Raw genomic sequence first — 23,763 nt, 5'->3', positions numbered from 1 at the left:
CCCACATCAGGCCGTGGATAGAAGCTCCTTGGGAGCCCAGTAATGTCACTCCCAAAGGGGCTGGCAGGTGTTGCTACTGGGTGAAAGATCCCATTCACTCTCTCTGCACACAGCAGGAGCCAGGACTGGGGCTTTGTTCATTCCAAAGGCCTCAGAGAGACCAGGACTTGAAGCAGATCAAATCCAGCTCCCAGTGAACCTGCTGCCCCTTAGCCCCCACTTCTCCCTGCCCTAAGCCATTAGGCCAGCTGTGGGAGAGATTGTCTTGCATCAGGATCTCAACATTCCTGGTCACTGAGCCCTGACTGAGGCGTTTTGGGAAGGCAGCAGGGACAGGAGTGCCACTGCTCCCACCCCAGGTCATTGCTTTCCCCAAGACAAGCCAGTGAGGGTCAGCCCCCTGTGGGATGCTGGCAAGGGCTCCTGGTTTTGATTGGCTCCGCAGCTCCCACGCCAGCCTCTGTTTAGACATGCCCGGGGCCAGTCTGCTGGGTGTTCTCCAGTCCCCTCCCCACAGGTGCTTCCAGTTTACTAGGGTCAGACTCACTGCGTGAGGTGATGTATTCAGGGGCCTTGCCTGGGCCCAGAGGCAGGGCCTCCTCGTAGTAATCTTCAGGTGGGGGGGTTGTGGGAAGTGGTGGAGGAGGGTCCCTGGGAGCCTACAAAGGAGAGAGACACCAGTGTGAATTAGAGTGAAGGAGCGGGATGGGGCTGAGTTACAGGGTGTCCAAGGGGCCATCAACAAGAGCTGTTCCTATAACGGCAAGAGAAGGGTAACAAGTCTCCTCCCCAGCCTCCTGGATCTGCGTGTGCCTCTCCCCATCCAAGAGGTTCTCAAACCCAGAGCCCAGACCCTCCCCTTTCGCGGTCTGCTTCCACCCCCTCAGAGCAGACAGGGACTGTGGCTTGAGAAGCCCCAGCCCAGCCATAGTCACGTTCCAACCCAAATGCTTCCAATTCTTGTCCTTTCACTACCACGTGACTGTGACAGGGCCCCAAGAACCTGTGGGGATGGAGATTTTGAGGTGGCTGGACTCACATTTTTAGATGGATGGCTCCTTGTGAGCTCCAAGCCAATGCCCTCACTGGTGTCCCCATCATCCTCCTGCATATCCTGGAGATCCTGCAGATCACAGTCTGGAGGGGGGTTAGAGAAGAGATGCTAAGCCAAGCAATGATGCTGGGGACAGGGCTCCCCAAACAGACCTTCAGGGAAGGTCTCTCTCTTTCTCAGTGCCACACACACTGACCACCCCCAGCCCACACCAGAATTAGCCTGTTGTCACAAGAACGTCATTTATAGTCCAAAACCAACAAGGAGTCCTTGTGGCACCTTAGAGACTAACAAATTTATTTGGGCATAAGCTTTTGTGGGCTTCACACCACATCTTCCCAAGCGGAACAAGCTTTGGCGTTTCTATAGGCACGTTCGTATTTGGGTGCCCCAAAGTGAGCTAGATATTGGGGGGAGGGGGTGAAGGAACTGCATAGACCAGTGTGACGTCAATGGGGTCACACCCCGCTTTGGGAAGTGGATCTGGTTTTATTGGCGCGGTGAATGTTCCCACTACACCAAGGTTATATCCTGCTCTTTCCATCCCTGCCCTGGGAGCAGTCACCTGGGTAGCCAACGAAGAGGGACTAGAGCCCTTGAGTAACGGGTCATCCAAAGGATGGGGCTTCACTCCCAGTGCTGAGGGAGTCGGCCCTCTGCCTGGGGTTGCGGGAGTTGAGCTCTGAGCCTTGTAGGCTGGAGCGATAGCTAGAGAGTCACAGCAGTTCAGCTGCATGGCCAGCAAGGTGTGGCGGGATCTCCAGACCGGTGATGAGCTGGTTGAGCTGTACGTACCAAACTCTTCAAAGAGGGACTCCACGAAGCTGGTGCTGTTCTGCAGGGCTGCGGTGTTCACATACATGTAGTCCAGAGCCTTCTCTGAGAAGGAGAAAGGACATTACCACTGCTGGGGAGGAGCAAAGTCAACTTCTGACTGCATGGGCAGGGCAGGATGGCATGGCCAGCCCAGGGAACTCTTAGAATCATAGAAGATTAGGGTTGGAGGAGACCTCAGGAGGTCATCTAGTCCAACCCCCTGTTCAAAGCAGGAGCAACACCAACTAAATTATCCCAGCCAGGGCTTTGTCAAGCCAGGCCTTAAAAACCCTCTAAGGATGGAGTCAAGTATCAGAGGGGTAGCCGTGTTAGTCTGAATCTGTAAAAAGCAACAGAGGGTCCTGTGGCACCTTTGAGACTAACAGAAGTATTGGGAGCATAAGCTTTCGTGGGTAAGAACCTCACTTCTTCAGATGAAAGTAATGGAAATCTCCAGAGGCAGGTATAAATCAGTATGGAGATAATGAGGTTAGTTCAATCAGGGAGGGTGACTGTGAATGGCTATCCAACTACAGAAGCAGTTTCTCCTCCCTTGGTGTTCACACCTCAACTGCTAGCAGAGCACCTCACCCTCCCTGATTGAACTAACCTCTATCTCCATACTGATTTATACCTGCCTCTGGAGATTTCCATTACTTGCATCTGAAGAAGTGAGGTTCTTACCCACAAAAGCTTATGCTCCCAATACTCCTGTTAGTCTCAAAGGTGTCACAGGACCCTCTGTTGCTTTCTAAGGATGGAGATTCCACCACCTCCCTAGGTAACCCATTCCAGTGCTTTACCACCCTCCTAGTGAAAAAGTGTTTCCTAATATCCAACCTAGACCTCCCACACTACAATTCAAGACCATTGATCCTTGTTCTGTCATCTGCCACCACTGAGAACAGCCGAGCTTCATCCTCTTTGGAACGCCCTCCCCCTCACCCCCCATTAGGTAGCTGAAGGCTGCTATCAAATCCCCCCCAATCTTCTCTTCTGCAGACAAAATAAGCCCAGTTCCCTCAGCCTCTCCTCCCAAGTCATGTGTCCCAGCCCCCTGATGATTTTTGTTGCCCTCCGCTGGACTCTCTTTAATTTGTCCACATCCTTTCTGTAGTGGGGGGCCCAAAACTGGACACAATACTCCAGATGTGGCCTCACCAGTGCCGAATAGAGGGAAATAATCACTTCCCTCAATCTGCTGGCAATGCTCCCAATATGCCGTTAGCCTTCTTGCCAAGAAGGCTACACTGCTGACTCATATCCAGCTTCTCATCCACTGTAATCCCCAGATCCTTTTTTGCAGAACTGCTGCTTAGCCAGTCTGCCCCCAGCCTGTAGCGGTGCATGGGATTCTTCCATCCTAAGTGCAGGACTCTGCACTTGTCCTTGTTGAACCTCAGATTTCTTTTGGCCCAATCCTCCAATTTGTCTAGGTCATTCTGGACCCTATCCCTACCCTCCAGCATATCTACCTCTCCCCCCAGTTTCTTGCAGCAAACTTGCTGAGGGTGCAATCCATCCCATCATCAATAAAGATGTTGAACAAAACCGGCCCCAGGACCGACCCCTGGGGCACTCCGCTTGATACCGGCTGCCAACTAGACATTGAGCCGTTGATCACTACCCGTTGAGCCTGACAATCTAGCCAGCTTTCTATCCACTTTATAGTCCATTCATCCAATCCATATTTTAACTTGCTGTCAGGAATACTGTGGGATACCGTATCAAAAGCTTTGCTAAAGTCAAGATACACAACTCTGTCGGACCCCACTCAAATGGGCACACCCCCAGCTCCCCAGGAGTAGTAACCCAAGAGACCACTGCAGCCAGGGGGCAGCCAGCCCAGCTAATCAGACCACGCATGCGTATCTGCAGCACCCCTCACAAGGGCACCTGGTTCCCAAGGGCAGCAGCCCAAGGGGAGGGAGGGAGAGCAGCAGGGAGGTGGCTGGCGAAGAAGTTGGAGTGCACAGAACGACACAGAGCAAGGATAAGGAAGCAGAGGGGATGGAAAATCTACAACTCTCCATCCCCCGGAGGGTCATTTCAGAGGGTCCCCCGGGGATATTTTCACTCTGCAGGGTGCCATGGGGAGGAGGCGGCCCTCCAGGTGTGAAGCCTATCCCCGCTCAGCAGAAACGGCCAGCAGGAAGGCCAGTGGGAATGAGTGTTTCCACAGGAAATGCAGAGCAATTCCAGCCCAAATCACAACAATTCCATTCCCTGGGCTGGGCCTGTTTGCACAGGAGCTGCCGGTGTCAGTGCGCAGGAGTGCGCCAGTCGGCCTGATGTACACATGCTGTGTAACTCTGACGTCCGGCAGCTGGAGAAAGGGGAAAAGAGGTCTCATGGGGGTCCTGCTGCAGCAGGGATCTGCCAGGGTTTGCCAAGGAGCAGTGCCAAAGGACGATACGAGCAAGCGCTTCAGCGGAGGATACGGAGACACATCGCACTGAAACCAGAGAACTTGCCATCCCAGAGCGCCTGCAGCTCCCATTGCACGGCAGGTGAAACAGTAATAAATACAGAGAATTCGTCAGTATCCAGAAGGCTTGAATAAATCAAAAGGGTAGAGCAGTGGGATCTAGCCAGCTATTGTTTAATGCAGGTATCTCTGCTACTCAAGGTCAACTGGAGGACTTTCTTTGCACGAAAAAACCACCAGAGGGAGTCATGCATCTCATCAATAAAGGGGTCGGATATGCAGCCAAGCAATAAATGACTCTAGAGAGAGATCCAAGGGCTGGGTGCTTCACCTTCCTGGCTGAATGTCGGCCTCATGAGCTAGAGGAGAGCCAGTGCTAGTTCATTCATGCCTCACCTCAGTTTTCTGTATCCCCATTTTATATTCACTGCACTGGATGAAGGAAAAGGCAGTTTCTACGGCTGCCCATGACGGTTACTCCAAATTCCCTGGCTGCTGCAGAAGAGTCCAGTCCTGACGCCTGAACTACAATCTCCCTCTGCCCACAGCCAGGAGATCTCACTGTCTGTTTGCCACGGAGAGTCCTTGGCTGAGACAAGCTCTTCTCCTCCCCAGCTCCTTGGACAGATCTGCGAATCCCCCAGGAGACAGACCGCTCCCAGGCCCTCACTCCTGCAGCCTAGGGGAAGGCTGTACCCCAGAGCACCAAGAGGGGTTCTGACATCCAATCTAATTTAGAACCAGGCTTCTCCACCCAGGGCATCCTCCCAAACTTAATGCTGTAAAAGCAAGCGTGCTGCACAGACCAGATCTGTGCTGGGGCTGTGCAGACTGGAGGCATGACGCTGCCCCCTGCGCCTAGGTGGGGGCAGAGCCTCCTTTGCAAAACCAGTTAAACCTCAGGGCAGTCCTGGAGAGAAGAAGCGGAGCGAGGCGGTGTACAGTAGGGGCCAGGAGAGCTTACTGACCTGCAGGGGGCTGCAGCTTTTGCAGGATAGTGGAGACGGCCAGTTTCTTCTCCATGGTGGTAGTGCTCAGGTACTCATGATCCAGCAACTTGAGCAGCACACTGAGCTCCGGGAGGAGCTGGTCCAGCACTGGGGAAAGCAGCAGAGAGAACAGGAGTCAGGGAGCCAGCTGGGGGAGGAGAGAACAAAATGATCCAGGCTGAGGGGTTTGGGCTTCTACAAAGGTTGGAGGGGAACTAGGAAAAAGCAGCCTGGGGGCAGGGACTGTTTGTGTTCCGAGTTTGTACAGTGCCTAGCACCATGGGGCCCTGGTCCAGGATTGGGGCTCCTAGGTGCTCCGGCAATACAAATAATAAACACACACCACCACCTACTGAGTGTTTGGACAGAGATACAGCAGAGCCTACGAGGGAGCTGGAGAAACAATAACTCAATTTCCAGCTGATCCTGCAGGAGGGCACCCACTCTGTCAGGTCACCTGATCATCACCTGCAGGCAGGGGACCCTGCTCACTGCTTTTGGATACCCTCTATAAAAACCCCTCTCATGGGGATCAGTCACATACTGGTTTGGAGCCAGCGTCCATTTTTCAGACCCCTCCCCCCGAGGTTTGGGATCAAAGGGGACATCAGATAAAATAGTCTCAGATAAATTAAACGCACTCAACCCAGAACTAAAACACATTGTGAATTTACAAGCAGAGGCAACTGCAGGCAAAAAGCGAAGGGGAAGATGGGCAAGCAGAGACTCTAAGAGTACGTCTACACTGCCCATGTCACAGCGTGGCCACGGCAACATTGTGACGTGGGCAGCACAGTCACGCTTTATCGCCAGGGGAGAGCTCTCCCAGCAATAAAATAACCACCCCGAATGAGCGAGGGTAGCTTTATTGCCAGCAGTGCAGCTCCCAGCAATAAGGTGTTATTTATACTGGCGCTTTTCAGCGCTAAAACTTTTGTCGCTCAGGGGATTGTTTTTTCCACACCCCTGAACGACTAAAAGTTTAGCGCTGAAAGTGGCAGTGTAGACACAGCCCAAGCCTTGAGACTGAGCAGGTCTTAACCTGACACCCGGCTGCCAATAAAGATAATGTCCTTGACACTATTTCCCCCTATTCCTTGACCCGATCCTCAATTCCTATCATGTTTTTTTAAAAGAACCCCTCTCCTTGCAAGGTTGGGAATTACGTTCCTTATATTTTTTTCTCTGCTCTGTCAGACACGGACACAGCACTGTTATTGTAGGGTAGCTCTTGGGTGCTGGCAGCCATTTTCAGAGGAAAAGCAGGAGAACATATGTTTTGGAAGGAAAACAGAGCTTCCCGAGGACTTTGCAGGCCTAGCATTCTGCACCTCCCCACTTTGGTGCAGAGAGGGGCTGCTTCAAAGAGTTCCACATGATCGGTGTTGTTTTAAACCCCTTTTGCTTTGTGTCTCCTGCTTCAACAAGGCTGGCTGGCCAGAGACCCCCTCAAGCCGCCTCTGGGCTCCTGCAGCTTTTCACACCCCTGCGTGGAATGCAGCAAAGGCCAGTTGGTATCTTCAGAGGTGCTAAAAATCAAGCTGCTGCTACAGAGCAGGGAGGGAGAGGGAGAGATAAGAGGGGCTGAAGGGCGAGGTTGACATTGTGCAGAGCACCCTTTGTCATCCGGAGAGTGGCTGCTCTCCTGTCCAGACACCTCTTGGACAGTGTTCACTATGCAAACACACACATACAGACTCTTCTGACCTTGTGTCACAGGCAGGAGACAGCCGGCCACCTGCTGAGCTCACTGGGGAACACTGGCCTATCAGATCATAAGAATGGCCATACTGGGTCAGACCAAAGGTCCATCTAGCCCAGTATCCCGTCTACCAACAGCGGCCAATGCCAGGTGCCCCAGAGGGAGTGAACCCAACAGGCAATGATCAAGCGATCTCTCTCCTGCCATCCATCTCCACCCTCTGACAAACAGAGGCTCGGGACACCCTTCCATACCCATCCTGGCTAATATCCATTAACAGACTTAACCTCCATGAATTTATCCAGTTCTCTTTTAAACACTGTAATAGTCCTAGCCTTCACAACCTCCTCCGGCAAGGAGTTCCACAAGTTGACTGTGTGCTGTGTGAAGAAGAACTTCCTTTTATTTGTTTTAAACCTGCTGCCCATTAATTTCATTTGGTGACCCCTAGTTCTTGTATTATGGGAACAAGTAAGTAACTTATTTACTTTCTCTACATCACTCATGATTTTATATACCTCTATCATATCCCCTCTTAGTCTCCTCTTTTCCAAGCTGAAAAGCCCTAGCCTCTTTAATCTCTCCTCATATGGGACTCGTTCCAAAACCCTAATCATTTTAGTTGCCCTTATCTGAACCTTTTCTAATGCCAGTATATCTTTGAGATGAGACCACATCTGTACACAGTATTCAAGATGTGGGCGTACCATGGATTTATAGAAGGGCAATAAGATACTCTCAGTCTTATTTTCTATCCATTTTTAATGATTCCTAACATCCTGTTTGCTTTTTTAACCACCGCTGCACGCTGCGTGGACGTCTTCAGAGAACTATCCACGATGAAGCCAAGATCTTTTTCCTGATTCATTGTAGCTAAATTAGCCCCCATCATATTGTATGTATAGTTGGGGTTATTTCTTCCAATGTGCATTACTTTACATTTACCCACATGAAACTTCATTTGCCATTTTGTTGCCCAATCACTTAGTTTTGTGAGATCTTTCTGAAGTTCTTCACAGTCTACTTTGGTCTTAACTATCTTGAGCACTTTTGTTTATCACTATTCAAATAGCTCAGCAGGGCATTCCTCAACTTCTATCACCCCTATGACCATAGAGCCTAATGGTCCCAGCCAGAGTGGGGGCCCATTGTGTCACCTACTGTACAGGCAGACAACCCCTGCCCCAAAGGGCTCACAGTATTATTGAATACCTACAGGAGGCCTCCAGGAGAGCTGACAACGCAGCATAGACTCAAGTGCCAGCAGCACACAGAAGACACTCAGCTCTATAGTCTGTGTCTCAAATGGGAATTGCACCAGCACCTAGTTTTCTCCATGCCTGGCCAAAGTCAGCAGCTGCGTGAAGAACAGCTGGCTGAAGTGGATCCTAGGCAACATTGGGTGGGGTGGTGGGGGAATACTAGCTAGATCAAAACAAACCGAAACTGCTCCACAGAACTTGCCTCCCCTCTAGGTTTGACTTGGCTAGGATTTAAAGGCGACGCTGTTAGGTGTTAGTAACATGGTCTAGTGGAGACAGGCAACATGTTAGAAGTCCACACTGCCCTGTTTCCATCACACGTTTCGGTATGTCTGCACAGCACATGAAGGCGCGACTAGCACGGACAGGTATACCCTTCAACCTAGCTAGCACCGATAGCAATAGCAGGGAAGATGCGGCAGCACGGACTTCAGCACAGGATAGCAAGTACAAGCTCGCTGGGGACCTGAGGTAAATACTCAGGTTGTGAGTCCACGCTGAAGCCTGTGCCACCACATCTATACTACTCCTGTTGGTTGTACTAGCTAGATGCCCACGCTGGTGTCAATGCCTACCTGTGCTATAATCACACCTTCACTGGTGGTGTAGACATACCCATCCTAGGTTGGACATTAGGAAAAAGTTCCTAACTGTCAGGGTGGTTAAACACTGGAATAAATTGCCTAGGGGGGTTGTGGAATCTCCATCTTTGGAGATATTTAAGAGTAGGTTAGATAAATGTCTATCAGGGATGGTCTAGACAGTATTTGGTCCTGCCATGTGGGCAGGGGACTGGACTCGATGACCTCTCGAGGTCCCTTCCAGTCCTAGAATCTATGAAATGTGTGAAAGAGTGCCAGCTAACACTGTACCTTTAAATCTTAGGCCTAGCAAGCCTAGAACATCTCCCTCTTTTGAGGGCCTCTGCCCTCAGACTGGTAAGTCATTACACTGCTCAGTGCTACTGGATACCCAAATAACCATGTGGTGAAACGGGCACACTTCTGTTTGCACCTGATGAGAGGATTGCAACCCCTCCTACAAGACACAGGCCTGACTACCTTGATCTATGCAGTCATGACTTCCTAGCCATGCGTTTCAATAATTAAGTGGAACAAAGCACTAGATCCCAAAAGGGATTCCAAGTGGAACAAAACATGGCAGCCTGTCCGTTTAGCGATACAGATTGGCATGAACATGCTCCTGGCACTGGCTCCCCATGGAGCACAGAGCCCAGTTCCAGGTCTCTGGTCTCTTATCCAAAGCTCTCCATGGAATTGGCCCAACTACCGAGAGATTGCCTCTCTGCCCATGACCTTAGCCGCCAATGGCAGTAATGTTCCACTGGAACAATGAATCTGTTGACCCTCAGATTAGTCCAGGAGGCACAGCTGGATTTGGACTATGGAACTCCTGGCCACAAAGTACAAGAATGACCACAGAACTAACCACTTCCACAACTGAATGCAAGACTCATTTCTTCAACTTAGCTTTCCTTCTCTCTCTCTCTCTCCCCCTCCCTCCCCCCTACAGTCTGGGAAGAAAGACATCATTGTTATTTCTGCTTTGAGGGACTTTGGACCTGCTCAGATAACGTGCTGAGTTATGTGGGGGTGAAGGTGGGGAAAGGGGATACAAGAATCTAGATAGCAAGCAACATTCCAATAAGCAGGTGTACATCACATAGCCGTTAACCCAATTCCTCACTCAAGTTCCCATCTCCGTGCACCTCAAGGCAGACGTTACCCATACCAGCCATATATACTACAGCATATACTAGAAAACGCACCCTGCAGCTTTCATAGCTCTTCTCCTCCTGCTATGCTGGGCTGCACTACACACTCTCCGAGTATCCCGGACGCTGATCAGACTAGCTTCTCCCTCCCCAGCACAGAGCTACCATCCATGGTTTTAGCCTGCATAGGAGGTGCAGGTTTAGGCTTGTCAGATTAGGGACATGAGAGCTGGGGTGGATAAGATCCAGACAGGTTGCAAATATCACACACAGCCTGAACCGAGCTGCTGAGAGTTAAAGTTTGCCCCACTACTTTGTTCCATTATTTTTCATTTTCATGCTGTCCCAGGTCCTAGTGGGACCAAGTGCAGAAGTGCTGCGTGACTGGGTCAGCCTTGCTGTACTTCTGGCCCAAATGGAAGCAACATCTCATAAGAACAGAACATAAGAAAGGCCATACCGGGTCAGACCAAAGGTCCATCTAGCCCAGTATCCTGTCTACCGACAGCGGCCAATGCCAGGTGCCCCAGAGGGAGTGAACCCAACAGGCAATGATCAAGTGATCTCTCTCCTGCCATCCATCTCCACTCTCTGACAGACAGAGGCTAGGGACACCATTCCTTACCTGTCCTGGCTAATAGCCATTAATGGACTTCACCACCATGAATTTATCCAGTTCTCTTTTAAACTCTGTTATAGTCCTAGCCTTCACTACCTCCTCAGGTAAGGAGTTCCACAAGTGGACTGTGCGCTGTATGAAGAAGAACTTCCTTTTATTTGTTTTAAACCTGCTGCCTATTAATTTCATTTGATGACCCCTAGTTCTTGTATTATGGGAATAAGTAAATAACTTTTCCTTATCCACTTTCTCCACATCACTCGATTTTATATACCTCTATCAAATCCCCCCTTAGTCTCCTCTTTTCCAAGCTGAAGAGTCCTAGCCTCTTTAATCTCCTCATATGGGACCCGTTCCAAACCTTAATCATTTTAGTTGCTCTTTACTGAACTTTTTCTAGTGCCAGTATATATTTTTTGAGATGAGGAGACCACATCTGTACACAGTATTCGAGATGAGGGCGTACCATCGATTTATATAAGGGCAATAATATATTCTCAATCTTACTCTCTATCCCCTTTTTAATGATTCCTAACATTCGGTTTGCTTTTTTGACCGCCTCTGCACACTGCGTGGACATTTTCAGAGAACTATCCACGATGACTCCAAGATCTTTCCTGACTTGTTGTAGCTAAATTAGCCCCCATCATATTGTATGTATAGTTGGGGTTATTTTTTCCAATGTGCATTACTTTACATTTAGCCACATGAAATTTCATTTGCCATTTTGTTGCCCAATCATTTAGTTTTGTGAGATCTTTTTGAAGTTCTTCACAGTCTGCTTTGGACTTAACTATCTTTAGCAGTTTAGTATCATCTGCAAACTTTGCCACCTCACTGTTTACCCCTTTCTCCAGATCATTTATGAATAAGATTGGTCTGAGGACTGACCCTTGGGGAACACCACTAGTTACCCCTCTCCATTCTGAAAATTTACCATTAATTCCTACCCTTTGTTCCCTGTCTTTTAACCAGAAATTAATGGAGATATTCTATCGCCTAGAACTGGAAGGGACCTTGAAAGGTCATCAAGTCCAGCCCCCTGCCTTCACTAGCAGGACCAAGTACTGATTTTACCCCAGATCCCTAAGTGGCCCCCCTCAAGGATTGAACTCACAACCCTGGGTTTAGCAGGCCAATGCTCAAACTACTGAGCTATCCCTCCCCCCCATCTCAATGGAAATCTCACGTGCAAGCCTCACACAAGATCTCCAGCCCAATTTTGCAGACTCAGGGGATTCGGAGGAGGTCTGGAAATGCACCTGAACTTCTGGGGGCTAGCTTAGATCTAAACGAACAGTTTAAGGTTTGCCCAATGCTAATTATGGCACAGCAGAGGCTTTGACGCTTTCAAGAAAAGGCAGGTCTTTGAGAGCAGAGGCAAGTCAGATGCAGAAAACACCAGGGACAGGAAAAACCTGCCGTTAGAGAACAGCAAAGGGAAGAAACATCAGAAGCCAGAGATAGAGTCTTTCCTTAGGCATGTCTGAGCAATCACCTGTTGCCAGCAAATCTGGGAGGACAGGAAAGTGTGGGCTAGGGAGGGAAAGGCGGAGGACCCAGTGGGAGAATTGCAGTTGAGCCAGCCACTTATTCTCTGTGTAGACATTAGTGTAAGTCGTAGGACCCCTTGCACCAGTTACCCGATGGTAAAGAACAGGCAGTGAAAAGAAAAAACAAACAAACAAACAGGCTCAGCATTAGCCGAGATCCCCAGGGGAAAGCACTGAGGAGGAGGAGGGGAGAAAAGACTTGCACTCCCCAGTCACTGCAGCTTGCTCGGAGGTAGAGAGCAGCATTCCCAAGTCAACAAGTGCTCCCTGCTGATTTCATACAGCTCAGCAAGCCCCCCACCTGGGACCCTGTCCCGCTGTGGGAACCTTCTCTCTCTCTCCAAACTACCTTCAGCCCAGCCCTTCCCGCGCTTCCTCCAGGGAACCAGTGCGTCATCAGCACAGCAACAAGATACCCCTGAACTAATCTGCCACTGGTGGGATGAGTTTCTCAGCTGCTGTTACCCTCCCTGACACACCCAGTTCTTGTCTTGCCTGTGGGAGGTCGGGAGTGGGAATAGGACAAGAACAAACTATACCCAAACCCAAGTTCTCCTTTGATTTCATCACAGGTCCTGGGGACCCAATAACAATCCCTGCCAGCTGGTCACCTTGCGAGACAAGAGTGTATTGAGTGCATCAGTGGTGGGTGCCAATCTAGGGTGAGGCTCTGAAGGAAGGCAGAGATTTGTGAATTCCTGTTCAGGGGGCCAGGAGAATGCCCAGTGAACCCCATTGCTGCAGGGGTTGCTAAAGTGATCGTGCATCAGTACAAACATCAGCCAGACCCTGTTCTGAGAAGTGCACGTACTGTGAGTCAGCAAAATCCGAGTAGGCACGATTCACAGCGGGCTCCAGGTCTCTGCAGCCAGAGTGGTGGGAGGCGAGTTCCTGGGGCTGACCACAGGGGGATTCGAATGTGCTGACGAGTGGAGCGGGGTGGAGGGTCGAGATCTACAGCATGGGCATGCACCAGCCCCACCAGAACAAAGCTTCAGTTCTATGGCGCGTGGGAGGTGAGCGATCCGGCACTTGAGGGGAGGGTGCCACCCCCTAGATTGGGATGCCCGCACAGCAACCCCCAAACCACACAGGCCTCATTGCCATTCGTAATGGAAGCCTGGTGAGCCACATGGCCTGGGGGTGGGGATTTGGTGTTGTTTTTAAAACAGGACTGGCAGCGTGACCTGCTACAACACCGTGCCATCTGCGTTAAGGAGGTGCTTGCTTGGAGCGGCTCGCTCCTTTTGAGCTCAGTGGGGGACGCTCCGCCTCCTACGGGGTGAGTATCAAGGCAATGCTCCCGCATGGTGCGAGGGGGTGCTGTGCTGCAGGAGGCATTGGAAAAGAAGGGTCCTGATTGCTAGTGTTCATTAAAGACCTGTGGGTGTCTTGCAATAGTTGGGGGCAAAGCCCACATCCTGTCCAAATGCCAATTCAGACAGCTGTCTAAATTCCCCCTGCAGCTTCCATGGAAAACGGCTTTGCTGCAGATTCAAGACAAGAGTCTCCTTCGCTTGGTGTGGTGTTGCTTTATGGCTGATGGCACCTGCCACCTTCCATCCCAGAGGCAGCTGCATTTCAACAGAGCTCGAAGGGATGCTGGTGTATAAGCGCTTGCGGACGGAGTCTAGGCTGGCTTCTCAGGAGTTCAGCCTAGGCGAGGTAAGGCAAAGATGGCTTTAAGCCACCCTGAGCAGCTCAGGCTGCAGGCTGAACTGGGGGCCACAGCACGGCCTCCAGAGCTGCTCTCACTTACAGCAGCCTTACGCAGCGGACTCTAGGTGCTCTGGCCACTTGCACGCCTGCCCCCAGCACAACCCTCTGCCACTGCCAGAACTGGAGGGAGATGGCGCAGGATCAGGTAGAGCAGCTCTGCATGGGAGGGGAGGAAATTCCCCCAGGGGCCATTCCAACCCCTTTATGCCCCAGGAGATGTAGATGGGGCCTTGAGAGTTCGTCGTTGTTCAGCTGCTGGGTGAAGGTGTCTGCAGCTCACGTTCCGGCAGGTTAGGTCTCTCTCTGGGCGAGGCTCTGCTCCTGAGGAAGGATGGAGAACTGAGCACTAAGCAGGGGGCAGTGCTGGCCCAGCTCAAGGGGGAAGGACCCTTGAGAGAAGCCCGTCCAGCTGCTACTCCCAGACATGGCGAGAGAGACACTGGCTTCTTCCAGATTTATTTCCAAAGATGCTCTGGTCTCAGATAGAGTCTGTCTGTGACTGATGGGTTCACCAGCCTTGAAACACGGCTGCTTTGATAAATGGACTGACAGGCAGAAGCCCTCTAGTTCCATGGTCATGCTTGTGGCCTCTGCAGAAGTGGGAGCATGTCATCTCATGAAGCAGCCCCCCGGGGTCAGCCCATGGCTGTAGGAAGCAGCAACGCTAAGCCGGAAGCCCTGGCCAAGCTGGAGGGAATACAGCAGAGATCCAGCATTGCCAACTCTTACGATTGTCTCTCGATGTTTGGGGGGTTCTCAGAGCCCCAGCTCTTGGTGCCAGAGGACTAGGTGAGAATCCAGCTTTCTTTTTAAAGTGAGCCCATGTCTAGGCCTCAGGATTGCAGAGAACAGCTGGAAAAATGTGAGCTCGAGAGGCTACGAACCAAAGACAAGAACCCAACATTTTCAAAGTTGGTTTTTGGGGGGCCTGACTGGAGTTTTGTTCACTTGGGGGTGGCGAGTCTGCAGGCCTAGAGCTGATGTGGACTCTGAATCTGGTAGAGATGGGCCCAGACACACCCAGGTTCCCCCTACTCTCTCCCCACCTCTTCTCTGGCTGGACCTGAAGCCCCGACAACTCTGGTTTCTGGGGGCAGGTTTCTAGCCCAGGTCACTGCCTGTCCAGGATGCAGGCAGGATACAGCCCTCACAAGCCTCTTCCTGCCTCCTCAGCTGATGCACTTCTATCTCCACAAACCTTCTGTTTCCTTCTCCCTCACCAGAGCCAAGCTAGACATTAACCCCTTAGCACCTTGGCGGAGATGGATTGGTCAGCGCCTCTCCCCACCAGTCTACGTGCAGGGGGTTTGCAGACACCCTGCTCTATTGCTGGGCTCCAGACCATGAGGGGCTGGGAATCAGACCTCCACCCCTCTCCGGAAAGCTTCAGCAAGGCTTGGGAGCAGGCCCCACCCAGCTGGTCTGTGATGGGAGAAGGAGGTGTGTGACCCTTGGCTGAGAGACCAGGGCTCCTGTGCACTGTAACACAGCTGAGCTCCTGAGCAGAAAAGAACAGAGACATGGGACCAGCCTGCTTAGTGTCAAGCTACTGCAGGAAACCCCCTCCCCTGCTAACAGCTCCAGAGCCACAAGGCCTAGTTTGGGTTGCCAATTTTGGTTGGACGTATTCCTGGAGGTTTCATCATAGGACAACCTTTCATTAAAGATTAATCTTTAATCCTGGAGGGTTGGCAACTCGGGCTCCAAACATCACCAACAAAATAAATGGATTTCTTCAAGCACAGAACTTGGGGTAAGGGTGAATGAGGTCAGACAGTATAACGGGCTGGGACAGTGCTCAGCTGCCACCTAATCAACCTTTCATTGTCCTCATTCTCCAGGAACCTGAGGATGATGCGGGGGAAGGGGTGCCTCCCAATGGGACAGTCTCTCTTCACAATCCCTTGAGGTCTACACTGGAATATCCCATCAGGGCACTGAACCAACAAACTGCAGCAAAACCAAACACCACCATCCAGAAATACAAGGATGTTCCATGGGCCAAGAAAGCGAATCACCCCTTGGGGGAGGGGGGTGCCATTCCTCCATAGCTCAGGAGAGGTGACAAGCTGGTGGGGCACAAGGGTTGAATGAAGTCTCTGGGATCCCCTGTCCATTGTGCCCACTTGTCTTTTGGCACTTCGGCTCTGGTGGCAGCCAGGGAAATTCAGTCCAGCCGGTGTAGGGAGTGTCATCCACACACACACAAAGTTTCCTGTCAAGAGCCCATCTACCTGGCATCCCCAGCTATAGTCCTCTTCCCTTCCACTTCTAGCCTTCCCAATTCCTCCTCCCAGTCACTGATCCTGTCACTCGCTCTGTGGGTTAACAGCATTTCTGAAAAAAAGGACACTCACAGCTGCCCCATACCTCTGCCCTCTGCCACCTTTAGTTATTAGCAGTTCACTCAGCTAATGTGACATTGACGCGCTAAGTTAACATCACCCAGACACATGAAATTCACTGTTCGCCTGAACGAGCCCACATCACCCCCACATCCCACCACCGGCTGGGGTAAAATCAGGCTTAGGGAAGGGGAACAATGCAGCCCAGAAGCATCAACTCCTCTGGGTTCCCCTACTGCAGAACGACCTGTATGTCCCCCATAGCCATACTTCTAAAGCTGACCTTGGTGGTGAAGAAAAAAAAGCAATGCCCGAGGGCACTAAGAAACGCCCTCCTCCTATGCAAACAGGCCACTCTAATAAGTTGTCCTGAACCTTTGCATGCCCAGACTAGCCACCCATAGCAGATGCTAGACCTCAGTCTGTGGTGCAGGCCAGGCCCTGTCCTCTTGCCAGCCTGAGTCACAGCCACCAGTTCCTGCCTGAGGGTCTCACCCCTTGCCCTCAGTCAGTCCAAGTGGCTGGTCTATTAATAGTCACAAAGCAGGCGTGATGTGGTAAACGGGGGTGACGGGGAAGGGTCAGGAGACCCCGGCGCTTACACAAACTACAAGCAGCATCTGCAGAAGAGGCAAGAGCCCTGATAAGCGAGGCCTGTAACGCAGCATTGCAAGCTGGTGAGCTCATCCAGTGCCGCCTTGATGGATGGCCCTGGAGTTGGGGGGCATGAAGCTAGGATCCAGACTGGCACTGAGGGCTCCTTTGTTTTCCCCTCCGCTGAGCTGTCCCCTCCTGTCTCCCTTGTTAAACGCACACCGAAATACAAATTGAAGGGAGAAAAAAGCCAATCAAAGACGCCTGTGATCCCAGCTGGGGGCATGTGAGTCGCTGAGCCAAGTCTGCCCCGGGGGAGCGGAGGAGGGGAAGGAATTAATTTCCGACCTCGTTAGGCTCCCAGCCCAGATAAGGTTAATGTATGGTGGCTGCAGGAAATGAGAGAGGAGATTGTCTGCGGCTTGACTCTCAAGAGGCTTCCCACCCCCCACCCCTCCATTGTGCCAGCAGCTTTTGCTAGAGTTTGGGGTGCTAGGCAGGTAACCAACCTCCACTGATAGTGGGGAGTCCCATGGTCGCCCCCACCTTCCCATTTACAGTGGGGTGGTGCATGGTAGCAGGGAAATGCCGAGGCAACGCCTTTCGCCAGGACCTTCCTACTCCTCCAGAGGGTACAGCCACGCCACGGGGGGGGGGAGGGGGGGAACAGGATAGGATATGGCACGCTGCTAAAGGAGAGACGCATCAAGGAAAGTCCCAGTTAAGGCAGGAAAATCTGAGACATTAGGGGTGTCTTGCATCTCCCCTCCCAGCAATGCAGAATTGCTCCCTGCACTGTGTTCTCCAGTCTAAAATGCCTCATCTCTTAGCCTTCTACCAAGTCCCCTGGCCAGGCCCCAGCACTAAAACCCTTTCCCTCCCCTGTTTCTGGAAAGCACCAGCACTGATCCATACAGCTCTATTAATGCTAAGGAAACCCAGGGCTGCCATTCGCTTCACCCTACACACCTGCAAACCCTGTTCCCTTTAAAGGGTTCCCTTCTGCTCTTATAGTATAAATCCTAGGCAGGCCCCCACAATATTGCTGTGCACCACTCAGCACTGTACAAGTGCTCTGTTCAGCCATGGACAAGTCCTCTCCAGCCGGTAAGACTAGGAGCACTGGAGGGAGTAGAGAGAAGAAGAAAGGATGCCAGGTTAGCAGAAATGGACTTTGCATTAGCATAGTTCTGAGTCTCACCTCCCAGCACTGACGTCCAAGTGACTAGATGGTCACCCGGAGGCAAATTACTCAATGGCAGGATGGAAACAGCTTCTAGACAAATACCACCAGTTAGCAGAGATCTACTTTTGTAAAACAGATTGTAATAGTTTGCCCTTCTCTAGCACCATCCATCATAGGAGCCGAAGCTCTGTACAGACATTAATTAATCCTTCTACAACCCTGTCAAAGTAGGCAAATATTTTTAATACCCATTTTGTAGATGGGGCAACCGAGGCATAGAACAATCACATGAGTTGCTCACGATTGCACAGCGGACCAGTGAGACTAGGAAAGGGAATCCAGGAATCTTTCTGATCAGTAGATCACGGTCAGAAGTGGTCTGAGCTGTTTTGCCAGCAGGGCAGAAAACATTTTCACCCCTTCCCTCCCCAAACAGCAGAGCAATCCAAAGAAAGAGCAGAGAGAAAAAAAGCACCAAGTGGCAAGCAGTTCAGTGCCCCCGGAGGTTGGTGCCCCAGTCCTGACTGCACTCCCTCGTGGAGATTAAAGACGAGACATAAGCAAATCCACCTTTGAGATTTCTCTTTGCCCAAGAAATTGAAGACTCAGGCCAGAGGCCGCCTGGGAACCAGAGCTCAGAGGAATGGGCTGTGCAGGGCTTTCCAAAGGACCTGGTGTTTTGGGGGTTTGATGTTCCGAGTGGCTGGGTGTCTCGTGCTCTCCCTTGAAAGCATTTGTGTCAACAAACAATTCTGGCCTTGGGGGCTCAATCAGCCGCAGCCGTGAAACCACAGAGCCCTGGAACAGAAACAACAACTGAGACATCAAAGGGCCTCCCTGCTCCCCAGAGGAGAAACTGAACTCCACATCAAAGCTGGCCACAGGGTCTGAGCAGGTGAATGCAGCCAACAGGAGACCCCACACCCTCACCACAGAGCAGTAGCCTAGCTGATGAGGCATCTATAGGGGGTTTCCCCCCTTATCTGGCTTTAAGGGATGGCTCTCACCTGTTTGTTTCTTCAGGGACTTCACTAACTTGCAACTGCTTGTGTTTAACCCCAGACAGTTACCTGGAGTGCTGCTGGGCTCAGAGGGAGCCCAGTGGGTGTAGGATGGAATAGTGACAGAAGCCTTTCTACTGTAATGACAGCCTGGTCCCTCCCTTGGTACCCTGGGCCTTTCCCAAGGGGGAACTGGTTTCCAGCCACTGCTTTTGAGGTTTGGAAAAGGGAGGGAGGGATTTTTAGTTTGCAGGAGATCGGGGTTTGTGGAAGCAGCTGGTTTGGTGCTGGCTCTGCTACAGTAGTGCGGGAGTGGAGGTGACTCAGCTGAGCTGTTGTGGGAAGCCCAAGCCTGGAGTAGCAGAGGTCAGGACTGAAGTGCATTGGCAGAGCCAGTGAGGTGGAACGGCACTGCTCTGCCCATACCCTGCCTGGCTCTTGCCAGTGCTATCAGCCCCTCGCTTTCCTGAATGCTAAAATTCCCCACCAGAAAACAGATGCGCTGGCCCCCTGCTGGCTGTGCAGTCAGCCCAACCCAGTGTGAGTGTGAGTGTGAGTGTGTGTCGGGGTGGGGTGGGGGGGAATTCCATCCTCCTGTGCAGAAAGAAGATATTTGACCAGTCCCGCCATTGTGGTGTACCTCCTCTTCCGCTTTGTTTCTTCAGTATGGAGAGCTCTATCTTTGGAGCACTGCTGTTTCCTCAGGGGGGCAGGGGGATTCCCACATTGCCGTGCCATAAAGGGATTGTTTGGTAGCAGTTAGCAGCTGCTGGCCCTCCTCTGTCCCACACGCTGGCACAGGAGCAAGATGTTGCTGCTAAGTGAACTCACATCCAACCTGCAAAAAGCAGGGCACAGCAGAGCTTTTGCAGCAGTTTCCCAACCAGCAGAGCCTTGGGGAGGTTTGTTTCACATGGAAAGGACAGTGGCCGGACTCGTAGCATTGATCCATACTCATGGGCTGGTGAAACGACTACGTGATAAGGCCCAGCCACTTACAAGGACAGGTCCAGGCCGGTGGCGAGGAGTCTCCGTGGGTTAATGCACTGGCCTTTCATCTTGGTTCTAATCCTGCCCAAAGGTCACAAGCAGGATACAGAGGCCTTCACCTGCTGCCACGTAGGACAGGTGGGCATGGTGCCCCCTCCCAAGCCTGATTGGCAAGGGAAGAGCTGAAATGAAAGTTGATGAGAAAGCATCTCTGGAACCCCCTGCATCTTCTCTGCGCTTGGACCCCCATTCCCAAGCCTGCAGCACCAGAATCACCGAGCTGCCGAGGCCCTGACGTCCTGTCCCTTCCTTCCTCTGGCTGGACATTACAAGCATTTCCTTCCGATCCCAGGTGAAGGCCAGGAGGGGGAGAGTGAGTGGGGGAAAATGATGACCATTGTTTGTAGCTAAAATAAAATACACACTTCCTGTTACTGTAGGCAGGGCCCCAAGACAATGTAGCTGCCAGTGGAGGGCTGTTTAGAGCAAACAAACCAGCAATAAACAGAAACATTTATAGTGCTACTGACCCTTGGAAAGCCATAAATAGGCAGGGAGCCCAGGGACAGCCATGGAAGGGGTGAAGATTGGGGAAGACCAGGGGAAAGGGAATTAGCCTGCTACATTGCACTTTTACAAAGGTGAAAACTCACCCACGCTGGAATTGCTCAGCTGCCTGGATAGAGTAATGCACAGAGAGCAGCTCTGATAATGCAAGATTTATTTGCTTATCATTTATTCAGTGAAATGTGCCCAACTTCATCAGATAAATTATTCACAACGAATAATCCCATCGGCTCTGCACCACGGCTAGTGCTGAACAGACAGCCTGAGGGCCCATATGGGATTCCTCACACTAGAAGCAGGTTCTCCTAACTCCTAGGAGCCCGTCTGTCACACTGTGCCTGGGTTCGGCTGTGCAGGCCACTTCAACTGTAGCTCACATAGGGCCCGGGAGCCTGGTTTACTACAGCCAGGAAGGTAGGTCAGGACACCAGGGTTCTTCCTTAGTGGTTTGGGAAGTGCCTTTAGAACTTTAGTGTGCACCTGGACAGCTCCCCAGAGAAGAGTCATGTTTGGGACCATGCAGGCCCCTGCAACATGCTCTCAGCGGCACTTACCCAGTTCTGCTGCCTCCCTCCCTCCTTCCGAACCTGTCCACAAGCCAGCATTCAAGGTCTTGTTTATTCACTGTAAAAGGCTGCGGTTGCTGGAGCAATTTGGTCAGGGCCCCTGCTCGTTCCCCACGCCTCTTCCATTCACTAGCTGCTTTCTTTTCAGTGGGGAAGGAGGTGGAGTGGGTGGAAAGCACAGGCCCCAACAGGCGAGGAAGTTCCCTGGCGTAGGGAAGCTCGGCTCTCCCACCATTGTTCCTTTGTATTGGCTGTATTTTGTACTTCCAGAAGAATTGTTACGAAGCTGGGAAACCTGCAAAGTTTGCTGCCCCTTAGGCCTCTCCCACTGCCTCAAGGGAGGTCCATTGGCGCATGCTGTAGTGGGGATGGGTGTCCTAGGAGGGCTAGGTGCACGCAGCTGGGACAGCAAGAAACATGGCAGCAAAGAGGCTGAGAAACACAATGGGGAGAAGGAAGGACTTTCAGAATCCCCCCACCTCACCCATTACCCCTGCAGCGTGTGGTGGAATGGCAGGGCTCCCTGAGGTGCCTGCTCCCCACGAGATAGCGCTCAGGCTGTTGGCCCCCCCACCCCCCGACACGGCTGCGTTTCAGTGGTGATGTGTGTATGCAGGTGATGAAGCACCTTTGGATTGACTCTTCTCTAGAGTGCTTTGGTCATTAACAAGCCCACTTAGGTCTTATAGAAGGTTTCCAGAACTGAAGGCCTTGGGGGCTTCATGCAAACCTAGTACCCATACTCAGGCTCACCCACATTATCTGGCTAGAGAACACCCCAACCGCCCCCCCCTTCTATTTCAAGTGCTGAATACGCTGAGGACTGGGTTACTAGAGGCAGTTTGCCCTGGAAGAGCCTCTGCTAGGCTGAGGTGCTCCTTGCGTGGCCCCGACCCAGACACAGTTGTTGCATTCTAGCGCCCAATTGCTGAGCAGGAGCCAATGCTCAGCTCTCCTAAAAGACCATCTCCCCTCATCCCCACCCATATGTGGGTTACAAGCCTTCTGACCTCCGACTGCCCCAGAAGGGAATTTACCCATCCCACACATGCAGCAATCCTCCCTGCAGCCTCCCCCAACATTGGGGGACTCTAGGATCATAGACTTGGCTTTGCCTTTCAGAACAGGTTAAAAATCTCCACCATAAGCCAACATCATGTGAGTCAAAAGAGGGATGAGTGTCCCCCTGTCCCATTGTGCTGATTAATAGCCTTACCGGATAACCCTAGACAAACTAGCCTTGAAGGATTAACATGAGATGCACTCAAAGGCAGGGGAAAGGGGGGCGGTGCGGTCTCAGTTCAATTACTAGCTGGCTTCTCTTTTTATACAGGATGAAGGAGCCTGCAGGTTTCAGAAAAGGTCCACTGACTCCCTTGAACTATCCCAGTGCAGGGGGAGAAGACACAGGAGAGCCAGAGATTAGATAGTGAAAAGGCTGCACACACCAGCAAGGCTGCTGCTCCTTCTTCACCCTTGGCTCCACCGCGGACCGTGACCCGCTGCTGAGAGCAGCTGGCAGCAATGGGGTCCCCTCTGGGCCAGGTTGAAATGCTAGTGTAGATGGGCCCAGACCATTTTCAATAGTGTTACAGCTGCCAATGTTGCTAGCTGCACTGGGTTCAAGAGGGTTTGGCTCCTGACCACACAGGCACCCATGCTGTTTTCAGCACTAGTTGAGGGGACCAGGAGTCCCCCTGTTGATAAAGGATTGCCTAGAATGGACCATTTTTCCTGGCATAAATAGGGCTTTTGCTATGGAGCTCTAACACCTTATCAGTGGCAATCCTCTCAATTACACAGGAAGATGCAGAGACCCTGGCCCTGATTCTCAGTTATGAACTTGTAGCAAGAGCAAGGAGTGGGGGGCAGGGCACTGCAAGGCAAAAGTGCAGGTGGGCCCTGGGAAGCCCCCAGTAGCTGTCATTCAGTGTGTCCTACATGGCCTAAACACTTCCTCCCCCACCCCATTTTCTACACCAGGGAACAGCGCTGGTGTAGAGCCCTTCCATCAGCTCAGCCCCTTCACTAGCCAGAGGCCCACAGCACAAATGGTATTCTCAGGGAGTTCACTTTACCCCCTTTAAGAAGCCAGAGCAGCAAAAGCAGGCCTTAGTGTAACAGGACGGGGCCTGCTACCTCCAGTTCATAAAACTGAGTGCACGTGCCAATGGTCCAAGACACAAGGAAGGGGCTGGAGGGAGAAGGAACCCACAATTCTCCATTACGGTAAGGGATTCCAGCTCTGTTCAAGCTTGAGGCATTTTGCTTTTAAGGTTGCCAACTGGCCCTTAGGAAGCAAAATACACATCTCGATCATGGGGTCTGACCCCTACCAAGCTAGAGAACAGACCCCAAGTGGAGAGAGCTGGAGTTACAAACCATAACTGATTTAGCACAAAAAGCCCTCCCACTTTTGGACTCTCCAAGAGCCAGAACACACTGGATTTAGGATAAATCTACAGAGCAATTGGGAGATGTGATTGCAGCATGCATAGACATACCTGCAAAAAGAAGAACAGGAGTACTTGTGGCACCTTAGAGACTAACAAATTTATTAGAGCATAAGCTGTCGTGGACTACAGCCCACTTCTTCGGATGCATAAGTCCACGAAATGTAGTCCACGAAAGCTTATG

At 51.6% G+C, this 23,763-nt stretch overlaps 1 protein-coding gene across 2 annotated transcripts in view; it reads right to left on the bottom strand.

Moving 5' to 3' along the window:
- Positions 1-23,763, bottom strand: part of AFAP1L1 (actin filament associated protein 1 like 1) — a 56,016-nt gene that overhangs the window by 16,825 nt on the left and 15,428 nt on the right. Inside the window, exons 2-5 of one of the 2 annotated variants that reach the window (XM_054036385.1) lie at positions 5,267-5,395; positions 1,850-1,933; positions 1,040-1,137; positions 548-659 (exon numbers count right to left, since the gene is read on the bottom strand). In XM_054036385.1, coding sequence (XP_053892360.1) covers positions 548-659; positions 1,040-1,137; positions 1,850-1,933; positions 5,267-5,395 — 423 coding nt within the window. Of the gene's footprint in view, positions 1-547; positions 660-1,039; positions 1,138-1,849; positions 1,934-5,266; positions 5,436-23,763 lie in introns of both variants that reach the window. The other variant, XM_054036386.1, reaches the window with a different exon arrangement.

Source organism: Malaclemys terrapin, chromosome 8, assembly GCF_027887155.1.
Source record: "Malaclemys terrapin pileata isolate rMalTer1 chromosome 8, rMalTer1.hap1, whole genome shotgun sequence".
Classification (NCBI taxonomy): Eukaryota; Metazoa; Chordata; order Testudines; family Emydidae; genus Malaclemys; species Malaclemys terrapin.
The sequence above is the reverse complement of the archived record's forward strand: the minus strand, read 5'-3'. Positions and strand labels throughout refer to the sequence as shown.